A 21,436-nucleotide genomic window follows, 5' to 3' on the forward strand; every position below is an offset into this window, starting at 1 on the left:
GACACTAGGTTAACATTGGGATCTTAGCTTTCATCGTAATGACTATGATATTAACAGCAGCTTATAGGAACCATCTCATGAGGAAATTAGAAAATAATGGGGGAAAACTTACCCTATTTAACCAGTAATACAAAACATACTGCAAGGCAGAACCTATTCTTAAATCCTTGCATTTATTTGGCACTATGTCGTAAAACAAGGAAATTAACTTTTTTGAGTTAGTTTTTTCTTTTCCAGGGTAGAGTTATTGATAATAGGTATACTTCGTGGATTCTTGTGAGGATTATTAAGAAGAATGATATGAAAAAGATCTACCAGATTCACTGCAACAAGGGAAAAGGTCAGTGTTGGTCAAGTTAGTAAGTCCTCCTCCCACAGCCACATCCTGAGCACAGAAGCAGAATTAGCCCAGAGGGAATACTGAGAATCTTACCTCTGGATCTTTGTTCCACTGAACAACATACTCCCAGCAGCAATGGGCATGTAGCACATCCAGCTCAAGGCTGCAAGGAAACTGCTCATAGGCTAAACGCAGCAGGTCTGAAAGTCAGGAGAGCGATGACGTTACTCTCCCTGAGGAAGCCTCAGCCCCATCTCCCAGCTCTGCATTTCAGATTTCTCGTTATGTGTGTATCACCTGGTATGGCTCCTAAGTCCATCTCCACCTCTGACACCTCAAGGAAACCTCTGTTAAAGCCTTCTTTGGGTTCATCTGGATTTTCCACATCTTTTTCTTTAGAAGCCAGTTTTAATACTTCAGGGCTGAAGTCCTGTTTAAATATCCACTTGGCCACACTGTCTGCAATGCCCCCTAGAGTTGGAGACAAGAAAGAAAATGGAAATTTACAACACATAAGAAACAAGGTCCTCAAAGGGAGCCAAAAAAGTGTCTGAGCTTTTCTTCCTCGTGACTTCACACTGTCACTCAGGTCTGAGCCTGAAAATGATCCCTTAAAGCAACAAGATTAACAGTAATATTACTATCCATCTCTAATCCTCAGAGCTATTTGCTATCTCAGGAACTTTTTATTTTCAGAAAATATTAGTACATATAAATATATATGCATACAAGTCTGGATACCATATTTTGCATGTCTACACTTTAAAATTCACTTTGACCAACACAGAAAAATGAAAATTTCTGTAAAACAATTTAAATTACAAATGAAAGACATCCAAGACAGGAGACTAAATCAGTAATGAAGATCATCCCAATAACAAAGCCCATGACTGGATGGCTTCACTGCGAAGTCTACCAAACTTTTTTTTTTAAAGATTTATTTTAATTTGAAAGGCAGATCGAGAGAAGAGAGACAGAGAGATCTTCTACCCACTGGTTCAGTCCCCAAACAGCCACAATGGCTGAAGCTAAGCCAATCTGAAGCCAGGAGCCAAGAGCTTCTTGTGGGTCTCCCAGGTGCGTCCCAAGGTCTTTGCCTGTCCACCACCACTTTCACAGGTCACAAGCAAGGAGCTGAATAGGAAGTGGAACAGCTGGAATGTGAATTGGTGCTCATAAGAGATTCCAGTGCTTATAGGGAGAAGATGGATTTGTTGAGCCACTGTACTAACCCCAATTCTACCAAGCTTTTAAAGAACTAATTCCAATTCTCAAACTATTCAAAACAACCGAAAGAGAGGAATCCTCCCAAACTTTCTATGAGGTCAGCATCACTAAAACCAGAAAAAGATATAACACAGAGAACTACAGAGCAGCATCCCCAATGAATACAGATGCAGAAATCCTCAACAAAATACTAGGTAATCAAATCCAACAGCATATCAAAAAGATCATTCACCCAAAGTAGGATTTATTGCTGGTATGCAGGGATGGCTCAAAGTGCACTAATCAATAAATGTAATGTATCACATCAATAAATTGAAGAAAAAAGTCATTTAATTACCTTTATGGATGCAAAGCATTTGATAAAATACAATATTCCTTCATGATAAAAATCTTAAGCAAACTGGATTAGAAGGAACAATGCTCAACATAATCAAGGCTATACATGAGAAACCCAATACCAGCATTAAATTAAATGGGGAAACATTTGAAAATCTCCATTCAGAGCAAGAATGCCCACCTGCCTTGCGGCGTGGCCTAGTGGCTAAAGTCCTTGCCTTGAACAGGCAGGGATCCCATATGGTCGCCGGTTCTAATCCTAGCAGCCCCGCTTCCCATCTGGCTCCCTGCTTGTGGCCTGGGAAGGCAGTCGAGGACAGCCCAAAACCTTGGGACCCTGCACCCACATGGGAGACCTGGAGGAGGTTCCTGCTTCCCGGCTTCGGATCGGTGCAGCACTGGCCATTGTGCTTACTTGGGGAGTGAATTATCGGACAGAAGATCTTCCTGTCTCTCCTCCTCTCTGTATATCTGGCTTTGTAATAAAAATAAATAAATCTTAAAAAAAAAAAAAAGAATGCCCACCTAACAACATTTCTATTTAATATAGCTCTAGAGCTTAAACCAGAGCCAGTAGCCAAGAAAAAGATATCAAAGGAACACAAGTAAATAAAGGAGGAAGTCAAATTATCACTGTTTGCAGATGACACCATCTTAGGGAAACCAAAATGACTCCACACTTAACAGACTAATGGAACTCATAAGGGAATCTGATGTGTCAGAATATAAAATAAACACACAAGAATCAATAGCTTTTATATATAAGGACAAAAACATGGTTGAAAAAGAAAATTTATAAGACTAGTAATATTCACAACAGCTACAAAGAATTTAAATACTTTGGGATAAATTTATTCAAGGATATAAAAGATATCTACAATGAAAACTGCAATATACATACATATATATATATATACATATATATGCAGTCAAAATAGAAATTACTTTTTTTGAAAGACAGATAGGTAGAGAGAACATGAGAAAGGCAGAAAGAGATCTTTCATCCACTGGTTCATTCCCTGTAATAGCCAGGACAAGGCCAGGGAAAAGCCCAGAGCATGAAATTCAATCTAAGCTCCTACATGGCTGGCAGTGACCCACGTATTTGAGCCATCACCTGCTGTTTCCCAGAGGCTGCGTGAGCAGCAAACCAGAACCAGTAGAGTCAGTTTTTGAATCCAAGCATTCAGAAATGGGATGCATATGTCCTAGGTAATATCTTAGCAGTATCCCAAATGTGCAACTTCTTATATGGTAAGAAGATTAAAATTCTGAAAATCTAGTTAATATCTGTCTTCTATCTTAATTTTCCTCCAATCAGTGATCTGCTATGGCCAGAATTGATGAGGAAAACTTGGCCTGCTACAGCTGGCAAAGGGAGGACTCCTGAGGTCCTCTAACATACTTTAAGAATCTCTGCTGGGCCCGGCGCAGTGGCGCAGTGGTTAAAGTCCTCGCCTTGCACGCCCAGGATCCCATATGGGCGCCGGTTCTATCCCCGGTGGCCCCACTTCCCTTCCAGCTCCCTGCCTGTGGCCCGGGAAGGCAGTCGAGGACGGCCCAAAGCTTTGGGACCCTGCACCCGCGTGGGAGACCCGGAAGAGGCTCCTGGCTTCTGATCGGCATAGCATCGGCTGTTGCGCTCACTTGGGGAGTGAATCATTGGACGGAAGATCTTCCTCTCTGTCTCTCCTCTCTGTATATCCGCCTTTCCAATGAAAAAAAATAATAAAAATAAATCTTTAACAAAAAAAAAAAAAAAAGAATATCTGATGGGCCCGGCACAGTGGCGCAAGTGGTTAAGGTCTTCACCTTGCACGCCCGGGATCCCATATGGGCACCGGTTCTATCCCAGCAGCCCCGCTTCCCTTCCAGCTCCCTGCCTGTGGCCTGGGAAAGCAGTCGAGGACAGCCCAAAGCTTTGGGACCCTGCACCCGCGTAGGAGACCCGGAAGAGGCTACTGGCTTTGGATTGGCATAGCATTGGCCGTTGCGCTCACTTGGGGAGTGAATCATCAGACGGAAGATCTTCCTCTCTGTATATCTGCCTTTCCAATAAACAAAATAATAGAAATAAATCTTTAAAAAAAAAAAAAAGAGTATCTGCTTATGCAGCAAGGCAGCTGGCAGTACCTAGGGCTTCCTGAACAGGAAATGGACAAAATCAGACTTGGAGAAAACAGAGAGGATTATTTTATTTTTAAAATCCAAATATACAGCCTATTCCCCATTCATTCAAGTCATTTCACTTCAAAACATAAACCTGCAGATGCAGATGCTCAAATACAACGTGGCTTACCTTTTCCTCCTTCTAGTAATTTCTTCACAGAAAGCCTTGGAAGTGGCTCGGCCTGCAGTGCTGATGTTTTGGAGGCCACAGGGCTCCCTCTGCTGTGAAGCAACGTCTGGAGGATGAGACAGTCCTCCAGCTGTTTCAGCAGGAGCTTCCAGTACTCGGTGTCAAGGGAAAGGGCCTCCCAGGAATCAGTGAGGGCCTCCGAATCAGAACCCAAGGCTGTTTGGGAAAACTAAGACAAAACACACCGGTGAATCTCGGGAAGCCTCTGGACAGTAAGGAGATATCAAAAAGCAACAACGCACAGGAACTATTTGACAAAGACTATTACTAGCCTGGAGGAAACGTGAGGGTTTGCAGGAGCCTGGTGGCTCAGGAGTAAGGATGATGGAGTGAGACATTTATAGGAAGCCCCGCAGTAATGGCCTCCATAGCACCAGGGCACATTTCAGAGTCTTCTGCCTCACCATGACAAGTGCCTCAGCTTTTTCTATGGATACGAGTCAGGATACTGACATTTCCTCAGAATATACTTGCCAACATGAAAAATGTAACTGAAGTCTCCCTTCTATTACTCCATGTATTAAGCTGGTGTTATTAAATGTAGCCTACAATTACTGAGATGGGAAATGTTTTTTTTTTTTTAAAGATTTATTTTTATTATTTTGTTATTGGAAAGGCGGATATACAGAGAGGAGAGACAGAGAGGAAGATCTTCCGTCCAATGATTCACTCCCCAAGTGAGCGCAACAGGTCGATACTACGCCGATCCGAAGCCAGGAGCCTCTTCCGGGTCTCCCACGCGGGTGCAGGTTCCCAAAGCTTTGGGCCGTCCTCGACTGCTTTCCCAGGCCACAGGCAGGGAGCTGGAAGGGAAGTGGGGCTGCCAGGATTAGAACCGGCGCCCATATGGGATCCCGGGCGTGCAAGGCGAGGACCTTTAACCTCTTGTGCCACCGCGCCGGGCCCTGAGATGGGAAATGTTAAGTGAGTCATTCCCATGGAGGTGTCTCATTAACTTAAAGCAGCATCTTGCCAGAAAAAAAAAAAAATATTTGATTCACCCAAGATACCAGGATTGTTAGCCTTTTTCTAATAAAAATTTGCATACCCAGGAGATGAGAAAAGCTACAAGGCAGCTATCACTACACAACATCACAGCCAGGCCCAGAGTGGTAACCTAGTGGCTGAAGTCCTTGACTTGCATGCACTGGGATCCCATATGGGCGCTGGTTCTAATCCTGGCAGCTCTACTTCCCATCCAGCTCCCTGCTTGTGGCCTGGGAAAGCAGCTGAGGACGGCCCAAAGCCTTGGGACCTTGTGCTCATGCAGGAGACCCGGAAGTAGCTCCTGGCTCTGGATCAGCTCAGTTCTGGCCATTGTGGCCACCTGGGAATTGAATTAGCAGACACAAGTTAGCTGACTGAAGATCTTCCCCTCTGTCTCTTTTCTTTGTATATCTGACTTTCCAATAAAAAACCAAAAAATTACAACCACTCAATGCTAGGGGAAAAATAATCATGGAGCTTTAGAACCAGAGAAAACCTGAATAACAACAGACTTACCTCAATCTCTTTTATTTATTTATAAATAAAGATTTCTTTTTGTTTGAAAGGCAGATTTATAGAGAAAAGGATAGACAGAGAGAAACAGCCAGAGCTGAGCCGATTTGAAGCTAGGAGCCTCTTCTGGGTTTCCCATGCAGGTGCAGGCTCCAAAGGCTTTGAGCTGTCCTCTACTGCCTTTCCAGGCCACAACAGGGAGCTGGGACACTAAGTGGTGCCCATTCGGGATCCTGGTACATGCAATGTGGGGATCTAGCCACTAGGTCATGGTGCTGGGCCCACCTCAATCTCTTGTAGATGAGGAATCCAGTCAGTGACTCACTTTATAGGGGCTCGTCATGGGTCCCCAGCTCCTGGCAGAAAGTCAGTTCTTTGGCACCTTCAGCCACTTTTTCTGCAAGCCAGGGGCCACAGGTGTAGCCAAGCACGCACAGCACGTGAGCAGACAAGTTAGTGGTAGCTCCTTTCTTGCCTCTTCCCAGGCAAACAGCTGACTGGACATATATATGAAATTCTAGATGTTTCATGATAATGAAGATGATGTGCTTTCAGAACAGTAAAGAGTGGCTCTACTCACTGCATACAGATCTAAGCCGCACCTTCCCTCACTTACTCTTTTTTCTGCCATACTGTTTGATATCTGTGCAGCAACAGAATGCCCAACGTGTGCAGATAACAGAGCAGCTCCGTTGTTCTCAGACTGAATACAGGCCATGCGCATCTGCTGCCACCAAGGGGACACAGACTGGGAATCCCATGTCTCATCAATGGCCACTGCAGGGGGAGGGAGAAAATTCCAAAAAACTCTTACCTGGCTGATTTTTTTTTTTTTGGCCGAATCTTTCATGTTAAAAATGCTAGCCCTATGTTTCTGAATGAACTGGAAAATAGCTATCTTATTCAGAACATTTACATCCCATTTATTTATGCTCTGTCATCCTGCCTCTGAGTCAGTATTAAAACCCTACCTGGAATATTTTCATTATTATTGAAAAGCATAACTGACTACATCAAAACACATTCTGATAATCAGATCAAAAATAGGAAAAATATTACCTCCCCAGAAACCATTCAATTCACCTTACAAAAACGCATTGTTAATTTCACAAAACATAAGTTTAATAACAAAGAGCATAAATGTATAATTGTCTTAATTAAAGTGTACTTCAAATACACTAAGAGCTTAATCAAATCATGAACAAATACCCAGGGGAAAATGTTTTTACACTAGGGTCTCCTGTTGTTCAGACTAACTAACTGCCCTACCTCCTCTTCCTGTGGTATCTGTGTTTTCAAGAGCAGCAACCCAGATCCCGAGACTGCCCGGCAATCACACCCCAGTGTCCTACCTTTCATTTTGCTCAGGAGGGACAGCATTGTGTGAAGACAGCAGACAGACTGTGGTTTATCTAAAATATCTTTTTCCTTAGAAAGCCAAACACTCAGGAGCAGAGACTGAAATAAAATTAAAGCTCTGTAAGTCTACAGGCATATCTAACACTGACAAAATGTTGCACTTTTCTAGAAAATTCAGGTACACATACAGACAGTGCAACTTTCTGGGCTGGAAAATAAGTGGTTATTGTTACGTCAAATAATGTGTGGGACAAAACAAGAGAATGTTATCTGTGGAACATCTGATTTTCACTGTTCATACCTCTTCTTCTGCACATGTGTGTGTATGCTTAAAGGAAAGCACATATTTAAAAAAGTGTTTATTTAATGTTTTATTTGACAGCCAGAGAGAGAGAGATGGAAGGGTTGGGTACAGGAAAGGAAAAGAGAGCGAGCGAGCAACCATTAACTGATTCACTCCCACAAGCTGTTGCTCCCCAATAGCCAGGAATGGGAAGGAGGTGGAGCTGGAGATCAGGACTCCAACTAGCTGAGTCACCTGCTTCCTCCCAGGGTGAGTATTGGCAGGAAGGTGACCTGGGGCTCCAACTAAGCCCTCTTGAAGGGTAGTGAGTGTCCTAAGCGGTAACTTAACCTCTATATCACACTCCCACTCCTCATCTCTTAACGTAAGCAATTTTTGAATTCTACCTTCTCCCAATGTTACCAGAAGGGTAATAAGTTACTCTGTAAGCATGGATTCTCTGCAGATTGGTAAGGGGCCAGCCAGTGGGCTGCAGGCTGGATGGGAGAGAAAAGGATGTGGCACTTGGATCATTCCCTGGCCTTGCACTGCCTTTCAAATGAAATAAACACATAATTTTTAAATGCATAGGGAACAAAAAATATTCTACTAAGTATGATGATTACAAGTTTCTTTGATCATTTTTTAAAGGTTCTCTTGTACATTCTATGACATCCCAAAAGAACAGCATCTAGCAATAAAACCTTACCAGTAACAGCTGAGGGCTAAGTCCCGCAGACTCCAAAGTGTGACACATTTCCTCAGTTGAGCTTTCTCCATGTAAACACTTCCAAAAAAAGAAACTTCCTAGTAGTACAAAAATAAAACACATTAGTCAATGATTACTTACCACTGGGACTAATAATCTTTTCCTACATTGCAATCTAGACCTCCAGAGGAATAAAACATCATGAGACGACAAAATAAGGGCCTGATTTACTTAGACAGCAATCATTTCATGTCTAACGTTATATCCTCAATGTATTTATTAATATGATACATCCTGTATGACGCTGCATCAGGATTACCTTGTGTTGAACAAACAATATACATTCAATTGTTTAGTTAATTTCAAAACAAAATGCATTTCTGAGCTGCTGAATTCTCCCATCAGGATTCCTTTGAGAAGAGGTAGGATTCAGAAGTGGTTTATTTTCACCTACCTAAAGCCACATATTCCTCCTCACTTATCTTCTTTACATTGAGCGTGTCTTTCTCATATTCTAAATATTCCAGGAATGTTTTTACAGGCAACACTCCATCCTCATCATCAGAAAACCGCAGAGTAGTCCTGGTATTCTCTTGCTTGTATTTCTCTAGCAATGTCTGCAGCTTAAGCAACTCCTTTTCATCCAACCTTAGCAACACAGCCAAGTCCTTAAAAACAGAAAAAAAAGTCTGCATCGACTGTCTTTCTTCACATTATCAACCTCGTGTACCAACTCCACTATCTGAATTGAAACTCAAGGCTGCAAGCAAAACTTGACTTTTTAAAATAATATAACAGCTATAATGCATTCTGCTTAGTGGGAGATTAAAGTGAACTAATCTCAAAACACTACATACTAAAAAGTATCATTTTAGGCCCTTCTTTAGTCCATTACTCTTGTAAAATGTTGGAAGTTTAAGACATTTTCAAGAAACATCATATTGTGTACTCTGAATAAAGACTACAATGGGTGTCTATTGCAGCTCCCATCATTGTAAGGAAAGTAAAGAACTACTTGAAATTAAAGTTTATTTACTAAACAAAGCATTACAAAAACTTCATAATAAAAACATAAGGATACAATTCCCACTACATCTACATCTATAAATATATGACTCTCAGGGATACCAAGACTGAAAAGTCACAGACAGAACCTGCCAGCCCCTCGAATTATTTTCCCACAACATTTATTCAGAAACATTTCTTGACACTACTATCACTTTTCTAAATTAGGGACATGTATACAAATGCACTTGCACACTCAAAGACCATACATTTTTCACAGCAAGCAAATCTTCCTTACCCATCAAGAACCTTAAGCTGCATTCTTAAACAAGTGTCGTTTATTTACTTTAGAATACTAATTTTTTAAACAAAAAGTAAACCACAAAATGCTATAAAACACATATCTATACTTCCATACACTAAACTTACATGCGACCTTTTATATATTATGTCCTTCAAATGGGAAAAATGACCTTTTTCAAATTTTAATTTTTTATGTACAAAATCAACCATTCAGCCTAGATCCAACAGCATGTTTTTGAAGCATCCGAATGGGTCTAGAGCAAAACAGGGTTTTAATTCTTAAAAAAAAAATTAATTTGCCAATTGATTATTAATTCCGTGATTCTTCCATATTGGAAGAAAATGCGAAGTGTAGAGGCAATCTTGTGGTCATCAGTTAATCAGCTTGGACTTTCTGGTTAGTTAAAATGATTTTACACTATTGCTTAGTAGACAGAAATCTGAAAGATCCTTAAAAAGCTGTGTGATCATTTATGATGGCTTGGGACTATCATGCACAGATGTATATCATCTCAAAAGTAAAAGAGAATATAGAGTGTGGGGGTTGTTTCCACTACAGAGAAAATCTTTGATTTTTTCTAAAATTTTTTATTCTTACATTTGTAAATTTAAAATTAAATGCTCCCAGCTTAATCCCTTCAAACATTCTAGATAATTAAAAATTATCAGTGACTTGACAAGTCATTAATTTCAAGTTGACATGAAGTCCTGAGGCCAAGGAAACTGCCCAGTGTCACATAGGAATTTGTGAAGAGAGGACTCTAATTGATCCTATTCCCACTAAGCAAAACTTCAGATCTCTGTAGGAAAGTCAAGAATGCTGGGCACGCTGCTGAGAAGCAAACAGCACTGCACTGCAAAGAGATTATAAGGAGCTGTCACTCTGTTTTGCAAATAGGTACTAACATTATGAAAATATATCTTACGATTATTTTTAATATTTTGGCATAAAAAGTATCTTAAACTATATTTTATTTCAGTATACAAATGAGGAAGCCATATGAATTTAATAACAGAAAAACTGGTGCTTTACATTTTGAAAGATCATTTGTTTTTCCTTAAAACACAGCATTGTTTAATCCAGTTTAGTACAAATTCTGTTTTAAAAAGTTGTTTTATGTTACCTTGAAGAAATAATTGAACAAAACCAAATGATTCAAGGGCAATAAAAATGGATTAACAAAATATAATGTTCTTGTGTAAATAAAAAAATCCAATAATAGCAAGGCACAAAGACTCAGCAGAGGAGTTTGTAAATAAAACGTACTAAACTTAAAAAATAACCTGTTTAGTTCTAACTTAAAAACTAAAAAAATGAAAACACATTTAATGTAAAACTAAGCTTTGGGGCACAGTGTGATGGCCTAGTGCCTTAAGTTCTAGCCATGCATGCGCTGGGATCCCATGTGGACTTTGGATTGTTCCACTTCCCTTCCAACTCTGCTTGTGGCTCAGGAAAGCAGTTGAGGACGGCCAAAAGCTTTGGGATCCTGCACCAGTAAGGGAGACCTGGAAGAGGCTCCTGGCTCCTGGCTCCGGATTGGCTCAGCTCTTGCCATTGTGGCTACTTGTGGGGGTAAACCAGTGGACAGGGGATCTTTCTCTCTGTGTCTCCTTCTCTTTGTAAATCTGCATTCCAGTAAAAACAAATCCTTGGAAAAAAAAAAAACACTAAACTTTGGGTTACTCACATTATCAGAGAATGGTGTGTCAGAATGAGAATCAAGGGAATTTAATTGATTGACAGATTCATAGAGATGCAGTAATTTCAGTTTATTGGCACAAAACTGTAGCAATCCTTCATCAACAGATTCAAGCTCTAAAAAGCAGAAGCAAAAATAATTAGGAATTAAAATGTAACGGACTGATAGCTAGGTTTCATTTCATTAAATCTCTTACTGTTATATTACTTTCTGATGTTTTGTTAAATATTGGGATGCCTGAAGTTATACCATATTTTCAAAACAAAGGTAATGTTTCCATTACAATAAAAATCTAACCTTTTAAATGAAATAAAATGCTCTAGTAGGAACAGGGAAAAAAGACAAGAAGACAAAAGAACTATTTTTGTCAAATATTCAAATTTCAAAGATTTGACCTGGGAACATCTTTGAAAATATTTTCCTTTAATCCAAACTCATCTGCTGTTCTTTATGCTCATATCAAGGACACCCAAATACAAAGCTGCCTGGTCTTACTCATTGTGGCTAAAGATAACACAACTTTGGCACTTGCATTGTAGTTCAGTGTGTTAAACCAACACTTGCAACAACATCATCAGTTGTGAACACTGGTTCAAGTGGTTCAAGTCTTGGCTGCTCTGCTTTCAGACTTCACTATCCTGTCAATATTCTTATAAAAGCAGCAGAAAATAACCTATGTCTTTTTTTTTGCTTCACAGCCTGTGGTGGAGACCCTATCTGTTCCAGGCTCTGGCTTCAGCCTGGCCCAGCCCTAACTACTGCAGCCACCTGGGGAATGAACCAGCAGATCAAAGCGCTCTCTCTTATTCTCTCTCTCTCTGCCTTTCAAATAAATAAATAAACCTTGGGGGAAAAAAAGCAGCCAATGAAAACTGCCCCATTTTTTTCTTTTCTTTTTTTTGGAAAGTGGAAAGGGACAGTGTAAGGATCATTAGAAGATTATATATTTAAAAACTGTGTATTTAAAAAACATGGCATTTTAAAAAATTCTATTTTATTTTTTCCTATTTATAACTTGAAAGGCAGAGCTACCAAGTGAAGAGTCATATTTAATTCACATTTTCATTCCCCAAATGCCTACAATAGCCAGGACTGAACCAGGCAAAACCAGCAGCTAGAACTCCATCCAGCCTAGAACTCTCACTTGGATGGCTGGGCACAGAGCCTGAGTCATCATTTGCAGCCTCTGAGGATGCATTAGCAGGTAGCTGGATTGGGAAGCAGAATAACCAGGATTTGAAACGGAATTCCCAGGTGGCAGCTTAACTTGCAGCAGAGGATGGCTCAAGTGCTGGGACTCTCGTACCCATGTGGGAAATCCAAATGAAACTTCTAGGTCCTGGCCTTGACGTACCCCAACCCCAGCCATCTGGGGAGTGAACCAGCAGATGGAAGATCTCTCTTCAATTTTCCCTTTTGAATAAACTTTTCTTTTAAAATAAGACACAATATATTCACCAACAGTATACATCAAGAATAAAAAGGTTTCCAAATACTCAAGGTATAAAATGCTTCCCATTCCTTACATGTTATTTCCATTTGAAAGTAATATCATAGCAGCCAGAATAATAAACAGCTTTTTATTACCAAAGTTACAGAATCTGATGCGAGACCATAACAACTTTTAATCAGTACAAGCCCTATTATCTTTCTGGTTTTTTTTTAATCTATTTGAAAAAGCAATTGCAGTTCAAGCTATAATTTGTCAACCACAGACTCAAATAATAAAGACTGTGAGCTGAGAAAGACAGGAATTAATAGAAAGTACACAACTTTAGGTAAAATATCTATTTTATGCATTTTGTACTGCCTAATGTATTTTTAAAATTTTTTATTTTTCATGATACATTTCTATTACCTTGGTTTTTCAAAGTGTCCATTAATGTCTGGGTGATGTTTCTAAGGCAAGAAAATGGTAATCGTTCACTTGCCAAAATGCTTTCCAAAGCCTAGAAAAAAGATAATGAGCAATTCTCATAATTTAGGCAATGTTTCTGAAATTTTACATTTATGTGTATATTTTCACTACACCAAATTGCAACAAGAATCTACACGTTTAAGATATCTTTATACATATATCTCAGAATTTAAATTGTATCCCAAGTGTCGTGTAATCCACCTCATGTCATGCCAAATATGGTATACTGACAAAAAGTCCAGACTAAGACAATAATTACTAGAAGGGAACTGGTACTTAACAGAATGGTTACATCTTAACATCTTCATTAATAACAAAAATCTGAATAAACCTATACTACACCTAGGTATAAAGCGAAAATAGAAGTTATTGCCCTATCAATAATACAAGCTCACAGTGATTTAGTTATAACTTAAATATTTCATTCGAGCATAAGTGGCTAAATCTATTGGCCATCCCAGGCATAGCACATGTGCTCCATACCACCATAACTACCTTTCCCGGTAGATATTTAAGAGCTTTCATCATCATTTCTGAAATATTTCCTCATTCCTAAAGTAGCAACCCTCAGCATCAAGGGATTAAAATGTATACAAAATTCATATTCATTCTTTCATATCAGCATATTCAACTGGGTTTCTAATAGACTGAGAATGTAGCATGAGACAAACATCAGATCACTACACAGTAACCTCTGTTTGTTTATGGGTGAGAAATGAGTTCCAAAGGTGTCTCACAATGTCACACTTAACACTGAGTCCTCCAAAGAAGCGGCCATAAGGGGAGAGAGCCCAGAACAAATATGCTCACAACTACACCAGGCTAGCATCTCGCTTACTTTCCTCCCATCATTCTGTCTCCCAAAGCCTAATGTGGGTCCCTCCCTTTCTTAGTCTTATAAAACAATAGATAATTATGTTGTTGTGTTTTGCAACTATCTATTTATTTTCATCTACTAGAAGTGCAGAGAGCAAAAAGCAAGAGAAACAGATCTTCTATCTACTAGTTACACCCTAAATCTCCTGAACAACCAGGGCTCAGCCAAGATGAAGCCAGGGGCAGGAACACCCACTCAGGTCAGCCAAGCAGTGTCAGGGGGCCAAGTACTGAGTGATCACTTGTTGCCTCACAGAATGGGCTAGCAGGAAACCTGATCAGAAAAATGCTGAATAGCCAGGACTCAAACCAGCATTTGGATGTGGGACTCAGGCATCCCAAACAGTGGCTTAACCATCGTGTCATAATACATGCCATCCAACATTTTTAAAATTCCTAACTCCATGCATGACTTGGTAGTACAGCAACAAAAAACAAACAAGGCTGTCTGTACTGTCCTAGCTTCTTGAGGGTTGTCAGGGCTGTGACTTTCTCTACTGCTGGCTCTACATGCCAACATTATCATCACGGGATCATCTGTAACAACTGAGACTCCGCCTTGGGGGAATGAGATACAACACTGCCAGCTGCACCAAAAAAGAAAAAAAAAAAAGAAGTCACTGAGACATCTGTGTTCCACAATAAATGCGTTTCTAACAATAACTACAACAGAAATGACAACATTCTCCCCTGTATGTTGGTATGCAATAATAAGAATATGTGTTGGTCTCTATCCCCAAAACGAGGCAAACAAGCTAGTCAAATCATTGTAATTTCCTGAGCAAAAGCAGTGCTAGCAGAGTCTGTCAGTTCCATCCCTTGAACTCTGTGTAGGGGAGAGGGGCCGAGCTGATCATCACTGGTGAAGATGTCATCAATCATGGCTGCATAATGCAGCCTCCGTGAATACTCCAAAGTACAGGATGGGGGTGAGCGTTCGGATTGTTGGACATATGGAAGTTCTTGGAGGGTGGCTCACCAAGAAGGGGCATGCATGCTCTGCATCCTTCCCCTTATTCCTTGTTCTAAGCCTCTCTTCCAGTTGGCTGTTCATCTGACTCCTCTGTGACATCCTTTACAACAATGGGAAAATATAAGTATAGTATTCTTCCAAATTCTGTGAGCCATTCTAGCAAATCAATTAAAACCGAGGAGGGTGTTGTTGAAGCCCCAATTCACAGCAGGTTAGTAGGAAGCCAGGTGTCTGAAGTGAAATCTTGTGGAACTGGGTCCCTAACCTCTGGGATCTAATAGCATTTCCTGGCAAAAAGAGTCAGAACTGAATGAAACTAGAGGACACTTAGAATCAGCTTAAGAATGTAACTGCTGTGCCTATTGGCAGGAGTGTTGGGTGATGTGCCAGGGAATTAGAAAAAATCATTGTGATTTTTTTTCCTCTTATATTCTCAGAAGCATTATTTTAGATGTTGTCAATTATAAGGAATTATTTAGTAAGGCTCCTACTTGAAAGTGTTTGAAAAAGTTGAAGAGGGAACAGTTGAGTAGCTATGACTAATATACATAAAATAACAGGAAACAAATATTTATCATCTATCTGGTTCTGGCGTAAAATAGAGTAGGAGTTAGGTGTTACCTATGGCGGTTGAAGTGACATGCAAGAATGTATGGAGTTAAGACATAGGAAGCATTAAGATAAGGGTGAATAAAAAAGTTACAGTAAAAGAAATCGCAATCAATTACCATGGGAATAGCTACAAAACTAAGGAAAGGTGACAAGCATGACAACACTATGGGATGCTGAGGCTATGGGGCTACAAGGGCTCTATTATAAAATACTAGAGGGAATATAAATCAGTACAACTAATACTAATTATTACTACTACTCCTAATAAAAACATCAGCTATTACGGCTATTCATCATCAGCTATTTGTCATCAGCTATTATAGCTAAAGAAGCTCACACCTTAGCAATTCTACTCTTAGGTATAAACTCAAAAGAAACTTGCAGAAGTATACTCTGAGATTGCTATAAGGACAAGCATAGCACCATTCTTTGTAATGGAGAAAAAGCTGGAAATCACCTTAATGTTCATTAACAAGAGAGTGGATAAATAGTTTCCAAGGCAAAATTGATATGGTATGCTAAATGAATCAATTACAGGTACAACTACAGCTACATAAATTAATAGAGTACATATAAATATGATACACACATGTATAAATGTAATATTGAAGGCAAAACTGAAGTCACAGAAGACATAGAAAACAACGCCATTTATAAAAAAGCTCAGAAAGACAGAAAATGCATCAGTATATTTCAAAGGAGCCACAAAGAAATGATGCAACTATCAGGAGAGAGAAACAATGCTCTGAACTGTGGCTCCCTTAGGGACAGGAGGAGGACATGAAACTGAGAAAGGCAGGCCCCTTTAGTCCTAGCCTGCAGTCTCTGAGATGGCTAGTCATACACATGTGTTTATCATTACTCTGTAATCCAAATAATGTTATATATAAATATGCTAGTCACAATAACAAACACTTTTAAAAAGAGAAAGACAACAGAAACATCCACATGGTAAAATAAGAATGGATAAGTAAGATTAAAACCATGAAGACTTTAATCTGTCATGTTTGGTGATAAATAGGAAAATAAAAAAAATTGAATTGTGGAGTACCAGGGTAATTCAAAAAGTGCATGGAAATGGAATTAAAAGATAAGTTTCTTTTGTTGTAAAACTTTTCAAAATCGTGAATATTTGTATAATAGCTATAAGTACAAAAACTCATTAAATACACTTACTTGTCTTTTGGTTGCAGGGTATTTAATATCAAGAATCAATTCCCTTATTTCTGTTTCAACTGAATCTATGAATACAAAATTAAAAGTTTTACATTTTAATATTATGGCAAAATATTCTAAAGTAAACTAACATTTGTATTATCTGTCAGTCCAAAGAATTGTGGGGTTTTCTTATATAATTGTTTTATGTTATAAATTTCAACATCTCTAAGATGGCATACTTTTTTCTTTCTTACATTGCACAATTCCAATAAAAAGTAAAAGTAATTACTTGTACATCTCATTTGAAAAGGAACTATTAAAGAGCTCATTGATGCATTCATATACACACTTAATATTTATTTATTTTAATTTACTTAAAAGGCAGAGTAACAGGTGCCTTTTAAGTAACAGGGGCAGGGGGAGCGGAGGATGAAAAAAGAATGAATGTGTGTAAGGAAGAGACAGAGGTATATTCCAAACACAAAGTCACTCTCCAAAAGCCTACTACAGCCAGAGCTGGTGCAGGACCAGGGCCTGGAACTCCAACCAAGCTTCACAAGTGGGTGGCAGAGGCCCAAGCACCTAAGAATCATCTGCTGCCTCGCAGGCTTCATTAGTAGAAAGCTAGATTGGAAGTGGAATGGCTGGGGCTCAACCCAGCTCTCCAATAATGTGTCTGACAGTGGTATTCCATAATGCCTGCCCCCATTTAAATATTGTGACTGATCTATTCAGAATATTTTATTGCTTTTAAGATGACAAGACAATATACTTAATTATTTTTACTTAAGGGATGCTTACCAAGATTGGGAGATTTCATTTTCAATAAAGTTGATAGTTTCTTCACTAAATGCATATCCTTGGCTCGCTCACTCTTCTTATCACTAAAACAATAAATGTAACATTTTTCACAGGATGTCAAATGCATTCATTCTAGCTAAAACTTACTCCCATTTCACCTTTATACGCTTCCCATTTAGCTTTAAAAGTAGCAGTCTAAAGACAAAAAAAGAACAAAATAGCTATAAAGCAAATCTCAGTTCCTAGAGACTAGAAAATGTTAGCAGAGGAACATCAGTCGGCAGACACTCAATAAGCCTTACCTCAGTGCCAAATGGAAAGGAACATTCACCGTTTTCACACTTCCAGACACGGGGTCCACAAGACAGATCTGATAAGTCTGTGGCTGCCAACTCTGACTGATAACATTATTCAAGCCCATTATTTTATAGCCAGGATACAGCAGCCTAAGGAAATCACATACCAACATGGCAACATATTAGAAAACAGAGAAATATCAAAAGGAGTCTTAGTTAGAGAACCTTACAGATTTACAAGTTTAGAGACATCTATAATACTGCCAGTTTAGGAGCACTGGGGCAAATACATGTTGATATGAAAATGTATGTGAAGCAGGAATCAAGACAGAGTCAGGCCTACATTCAACAGTAAACCAGTCAGCTCATATAACATCATCAGCAGGGGAATCTGAAGGAACTTCTCCTTCTCAGCCTGGACAACATAAGTGACCTAATTCAACAGGCAATGATGGCATTTTCAATGTCATTTCTTTATTATTAAGTACTTCATCCTTAATTATGTATGAGGCACTCACAGAAAAAGCCATAGTAAAGAACATTACAATTTCCAATAACTTGCAGCCTAATGAGTAGCTGTAACAAAAGCTTTATTTTAATAAAAGCATTCCTGTATTTCTTTTTGTAGCTAGAAAAACACCAGGGCCTGCAACTTACCTGCAGTGCTTTCCCACGTTGAAAGCTCCTACTCTAGGTCCCTGTTGTGTGCTCCACACCTCTAGAATGCCCCTTCTTGGGGCGTAAATCACAAGGAATTGGGCTACTCGACTTGGACCCTGAGTATTCCCGAAGGGAGAAAAGTCCACCTTCTCTGGCACTCTTTCGTGCAGGTCTTCTACAATTTGAATCCACCCAATCTGTGCATCACGGTAGCCTTGGGTAGAGAGAAGGGGGAGGTAATTAGCTAATTCGTCAAGGTTCAGCAGCAGTCTCCCCAAGCACTGGGGAATATATGAAGAGTGATGGGGCATTACCTTTGCCTATCAAATATCTTAGGCAGACAAGTTAACAATAAATACAGTAAATAATCAGTCACCAACCTTAATTTGCTTTAGATTATTTTCTTTAATAGACAAAATTGAAGCCTCTTGAGTATCGCTACCTACTCCTATCTCCATTTCTCCCTCTTACTAAAAGATTCCCTACTTCAAAAATATTTAGGGGAGATGACCAGGTTTGGATTTCAGTTAAAAGTCTACTTAAAATACACACACACCACCTTCCCCCATGCCCAAGTTGATTTCCTGCTATTCAAGCCCCTTGGTGGTTGACAGAGGGAAAACAAGTGCTGTAAAGTGAAGAAAGTTCCTGCACGAGCAAAGGAAAGCAGCAGTTAATGCTTTCTTCCAGTTTGAGGATGATCCCTCTCATGGACAACTGATGCAACCATCTCTAGCACACCTGGAAAAGAAAACTGACTGCATAAACTGCAGAGACAGGAGAAGGCCAGCACTAACATGGATCTGGGCAAATGGTACAGCTGTACCTTCTCAACCCTGATGTTGTCTAGGAGACAGGCACTGAGAAATGAGGATGGTCAGCAGTATTCTTTAAACAGCAGATGAAGACTATGTCTGCCTGTCCCTGTACAGCTTGTTTGGCAGGAAGGTGACAGGGGCCTCAACCTGGTTCAGAGTGACGTGATATCCTCAAACTTATTCTTTTTCATGTTGTAAAGATGGTACCTTCATTATGGTTTTCATAATTTTTGCTGACAAGTTATGTTCCAGATGACTTTAAAGAGTATATTCTCTCATTATCTTCTTTATTCAGGGACTTCTTTTTTTTTTTTAAACTCAGGTGGACAATGTACTCAGTCTCTCTTAACTAAGTCCTGGCTACTAAGTTGTACATAAAGATGACAAAGACTGTGGGTAGGTTCTGCCAAGTGCACTTGACTGACAGGTAGCTTCTCTTTCTTCTCTGAACCCAAGGGGACAGCTGGTCTGCCTTTGAGTGGGGTTCCTTAGCACACCATGGTAACTGATAATTACATCAAACCACTGATTTATTAGCAGCTAAACGAAACTCTGTGCCATTGTTATTGATAAGCTAAGTGGACTGATCCAAGTACACGGGTATGTAGATATAATCAGGGGTGACGGGTGTGCTACATTCTTCTATCTTGAATCTGATGGACGTAGCATTCTAGATTTGGGAACATTTAGATCAAGAGTGCCCTTATGAAGAAGAATGATTGTAGCTGAGGAAGCTGAATTAATAAACTGATGAGGACAGTTGACAATTTACAGAAAGTGCATAAGGCACAGGTTCTACAAGTGTCCGTGAGGTGATCAAACTTAAACGATCAATTAACACTGGGACCAAGTGTTACCAATCTGAGTTCATTTTGTTAGAAAAATCTGAAGGATTAATGAACATTATTCAGAAACTGAAGGATAATAACATCGCTCAACTCTTAATAAAACATGAATTAACTTCTTTCTGTAAAGAAATTTTTGTAAAGAAGTACCTTTCCACATGCGTATTGCAATGCCTCTAGCTACATCCAATAAAATGACTCTGCCAAAGTCATCAGTGACCGCTGCTAGTGTGTTACATGGAGACAGACATATGCTTTCACCATGGCGTCTAGAATCTGGAAGTCCAAATCTGATATTTAAAAGAAAACAAAAGGCTCAAATCATGTTCCAATCTGCAGACATGCACAACAATAAAATGCATAAATAAAATGTCACACCTATTTTTATCTAAAGAAATATGAACCTTGCTTAACAGTTAATCATACCTAATATCTGTAATCTAAAGCAACTAAAAGCAATAAAATAAAAATATAGTCATATGTTGGGTTTCTATACAGATTCCCCTTATATTTCTATGGACTATTTTTTTCTTAACAAACTTGTTATAAAAAAGAAGACCCTCACTATCAATTAAATTTCATAATATGTTGCTTCTACACAGATATCTTTTGTGTACTTCAAATTTTTGTTTCATGTCAGTTCTTTTCTATTTTAGGCATAAATTGCTGACACTGATATCATTTGCCAGAACTAAAACTTTTCTCTGCCTAAACAGTTATCTCAAGGGTGGGTATTTAGTCTACACTAGTGTAAATACTCATGCCCTGTATCTGAACACTTGGGTTTGAATTTCACTTTGGTTCCTGACTCCAGCTTCTTGCTGAAGGCAACCCTGGGAAGCAGTAATGATAGCCAGGAACTCTTCTCAGCACCCATGTGGATCAAGACCTGGGTTGAGTAGCTGGCTCCTGACTTTGGATTATTCCACCCTAGACAGTGAAGGCCTCTGTAAAGTGGACCAGTAGACAGGAATTCTCTCTCTGTTCTCTCACTACCTCCCATTAGGGATGAGAATTCTGTCTCAATCTTATTCTCCCTACCTCTCAGACATAAATAAAAATAGCTAAATCGTTATTTCTAAAGTATATGGTTTATCATCAACCTCATTAGAACAGTGAGCAAAAAAAGGAGGTAATTAAAATGGACCAGGAGCACTCACTCTGAGAGAAGGCCCTGAGACAAAATGCTCAAACTGTTGTAACTACAGGGCCTTGTGGCTAATTTCTTGATTCTTGGCTGAATATAGGATATGTGACGTGTTACAATATAATACATATATTTTAAAAAGATGAAAAAGGTCTTAGAAGATAAAATACATTTTAATAATAATTAGTTGAATCTACTTGGGCAAAGA

At 39.3% G+C, this 21,436-nt stretch overlaps 1 protein-coding gene across 1 annotated transcript in view; it reads right to left on the reverse strand.

The window, feature by feature from the left end:
- RAB3GAP2 (RAB3 GTPase activating non-catalytic protein subunit 2) overlaps nt 1-21,436 on the reverse strand; it is an 80,130-nt gene that overhangs the window by 13,531 nt on the left and 45,163 nt on the right. Inside the window, exons 13-26 of the mRNA XM_040985703.1 lie at nt 20,232-20,371; nt 18,416-18,632; nt 17,765-17,908; nt 17,463-17,545; nt 16,680-16,744; nt 12,983-13,073; nt 11,113-11,240; nt 8,568-8,781; nt 8,114-8,211; nt 7,115-7,220; nt 6,379-6,539; nt 4,203-4,431; nt 638-811; nt 434-540 (exon numbers count right to left, since the gene is read on the reverse strand). Coding sequence (XP_040841637.1) covers nt 434-540; nt 638-811; nt 4,203-4,431; nt 6,379-6,539; nt 7,115-7,220; nt 8,114-8,211; nt 8,568-8,781; nt 11,113-11,240; nt 12,983-13,073; nt 16,680-16,744; nt 17,463-17,545; nt 17,765-17,908; nt 18,416-18,632; nt 20,232-20,371 — 1,957 coding nt within the window. The remainder of the gene's footprint in view (nt 1-433; nt 541-637; nt 812-4,202; nt 4,432-6,378; nt 6,540-7,114; nt 7,221-8,113; nt 8,212-8,567; nt 8,782-11,112; nt 11,241-12,982; nt 13,074-16,679; nt 16,745-17,462; nt 17,546-17,764; nt 17,909-18,415; nt 18,633-20,231; nt 20,372-21,436) is intronic.

The sequence above is a fragment of the Ochotona curzoniae genome, unplaced genomic scaffold (assembly GCF_017591425.1).
Source record: "Ochotona curzoniae isolate NIBS_2020 unplaced genomic scaffold, NIBS_Ocur_1.0 contig_430, whole genome shotgun sequence".
Lineage (NCBI taxonomy): Eukaryota > Metazoa > Chordata > Mammalia > Lagomorpha > Ochotonidae > Ochotona > Ochotona curzoniae.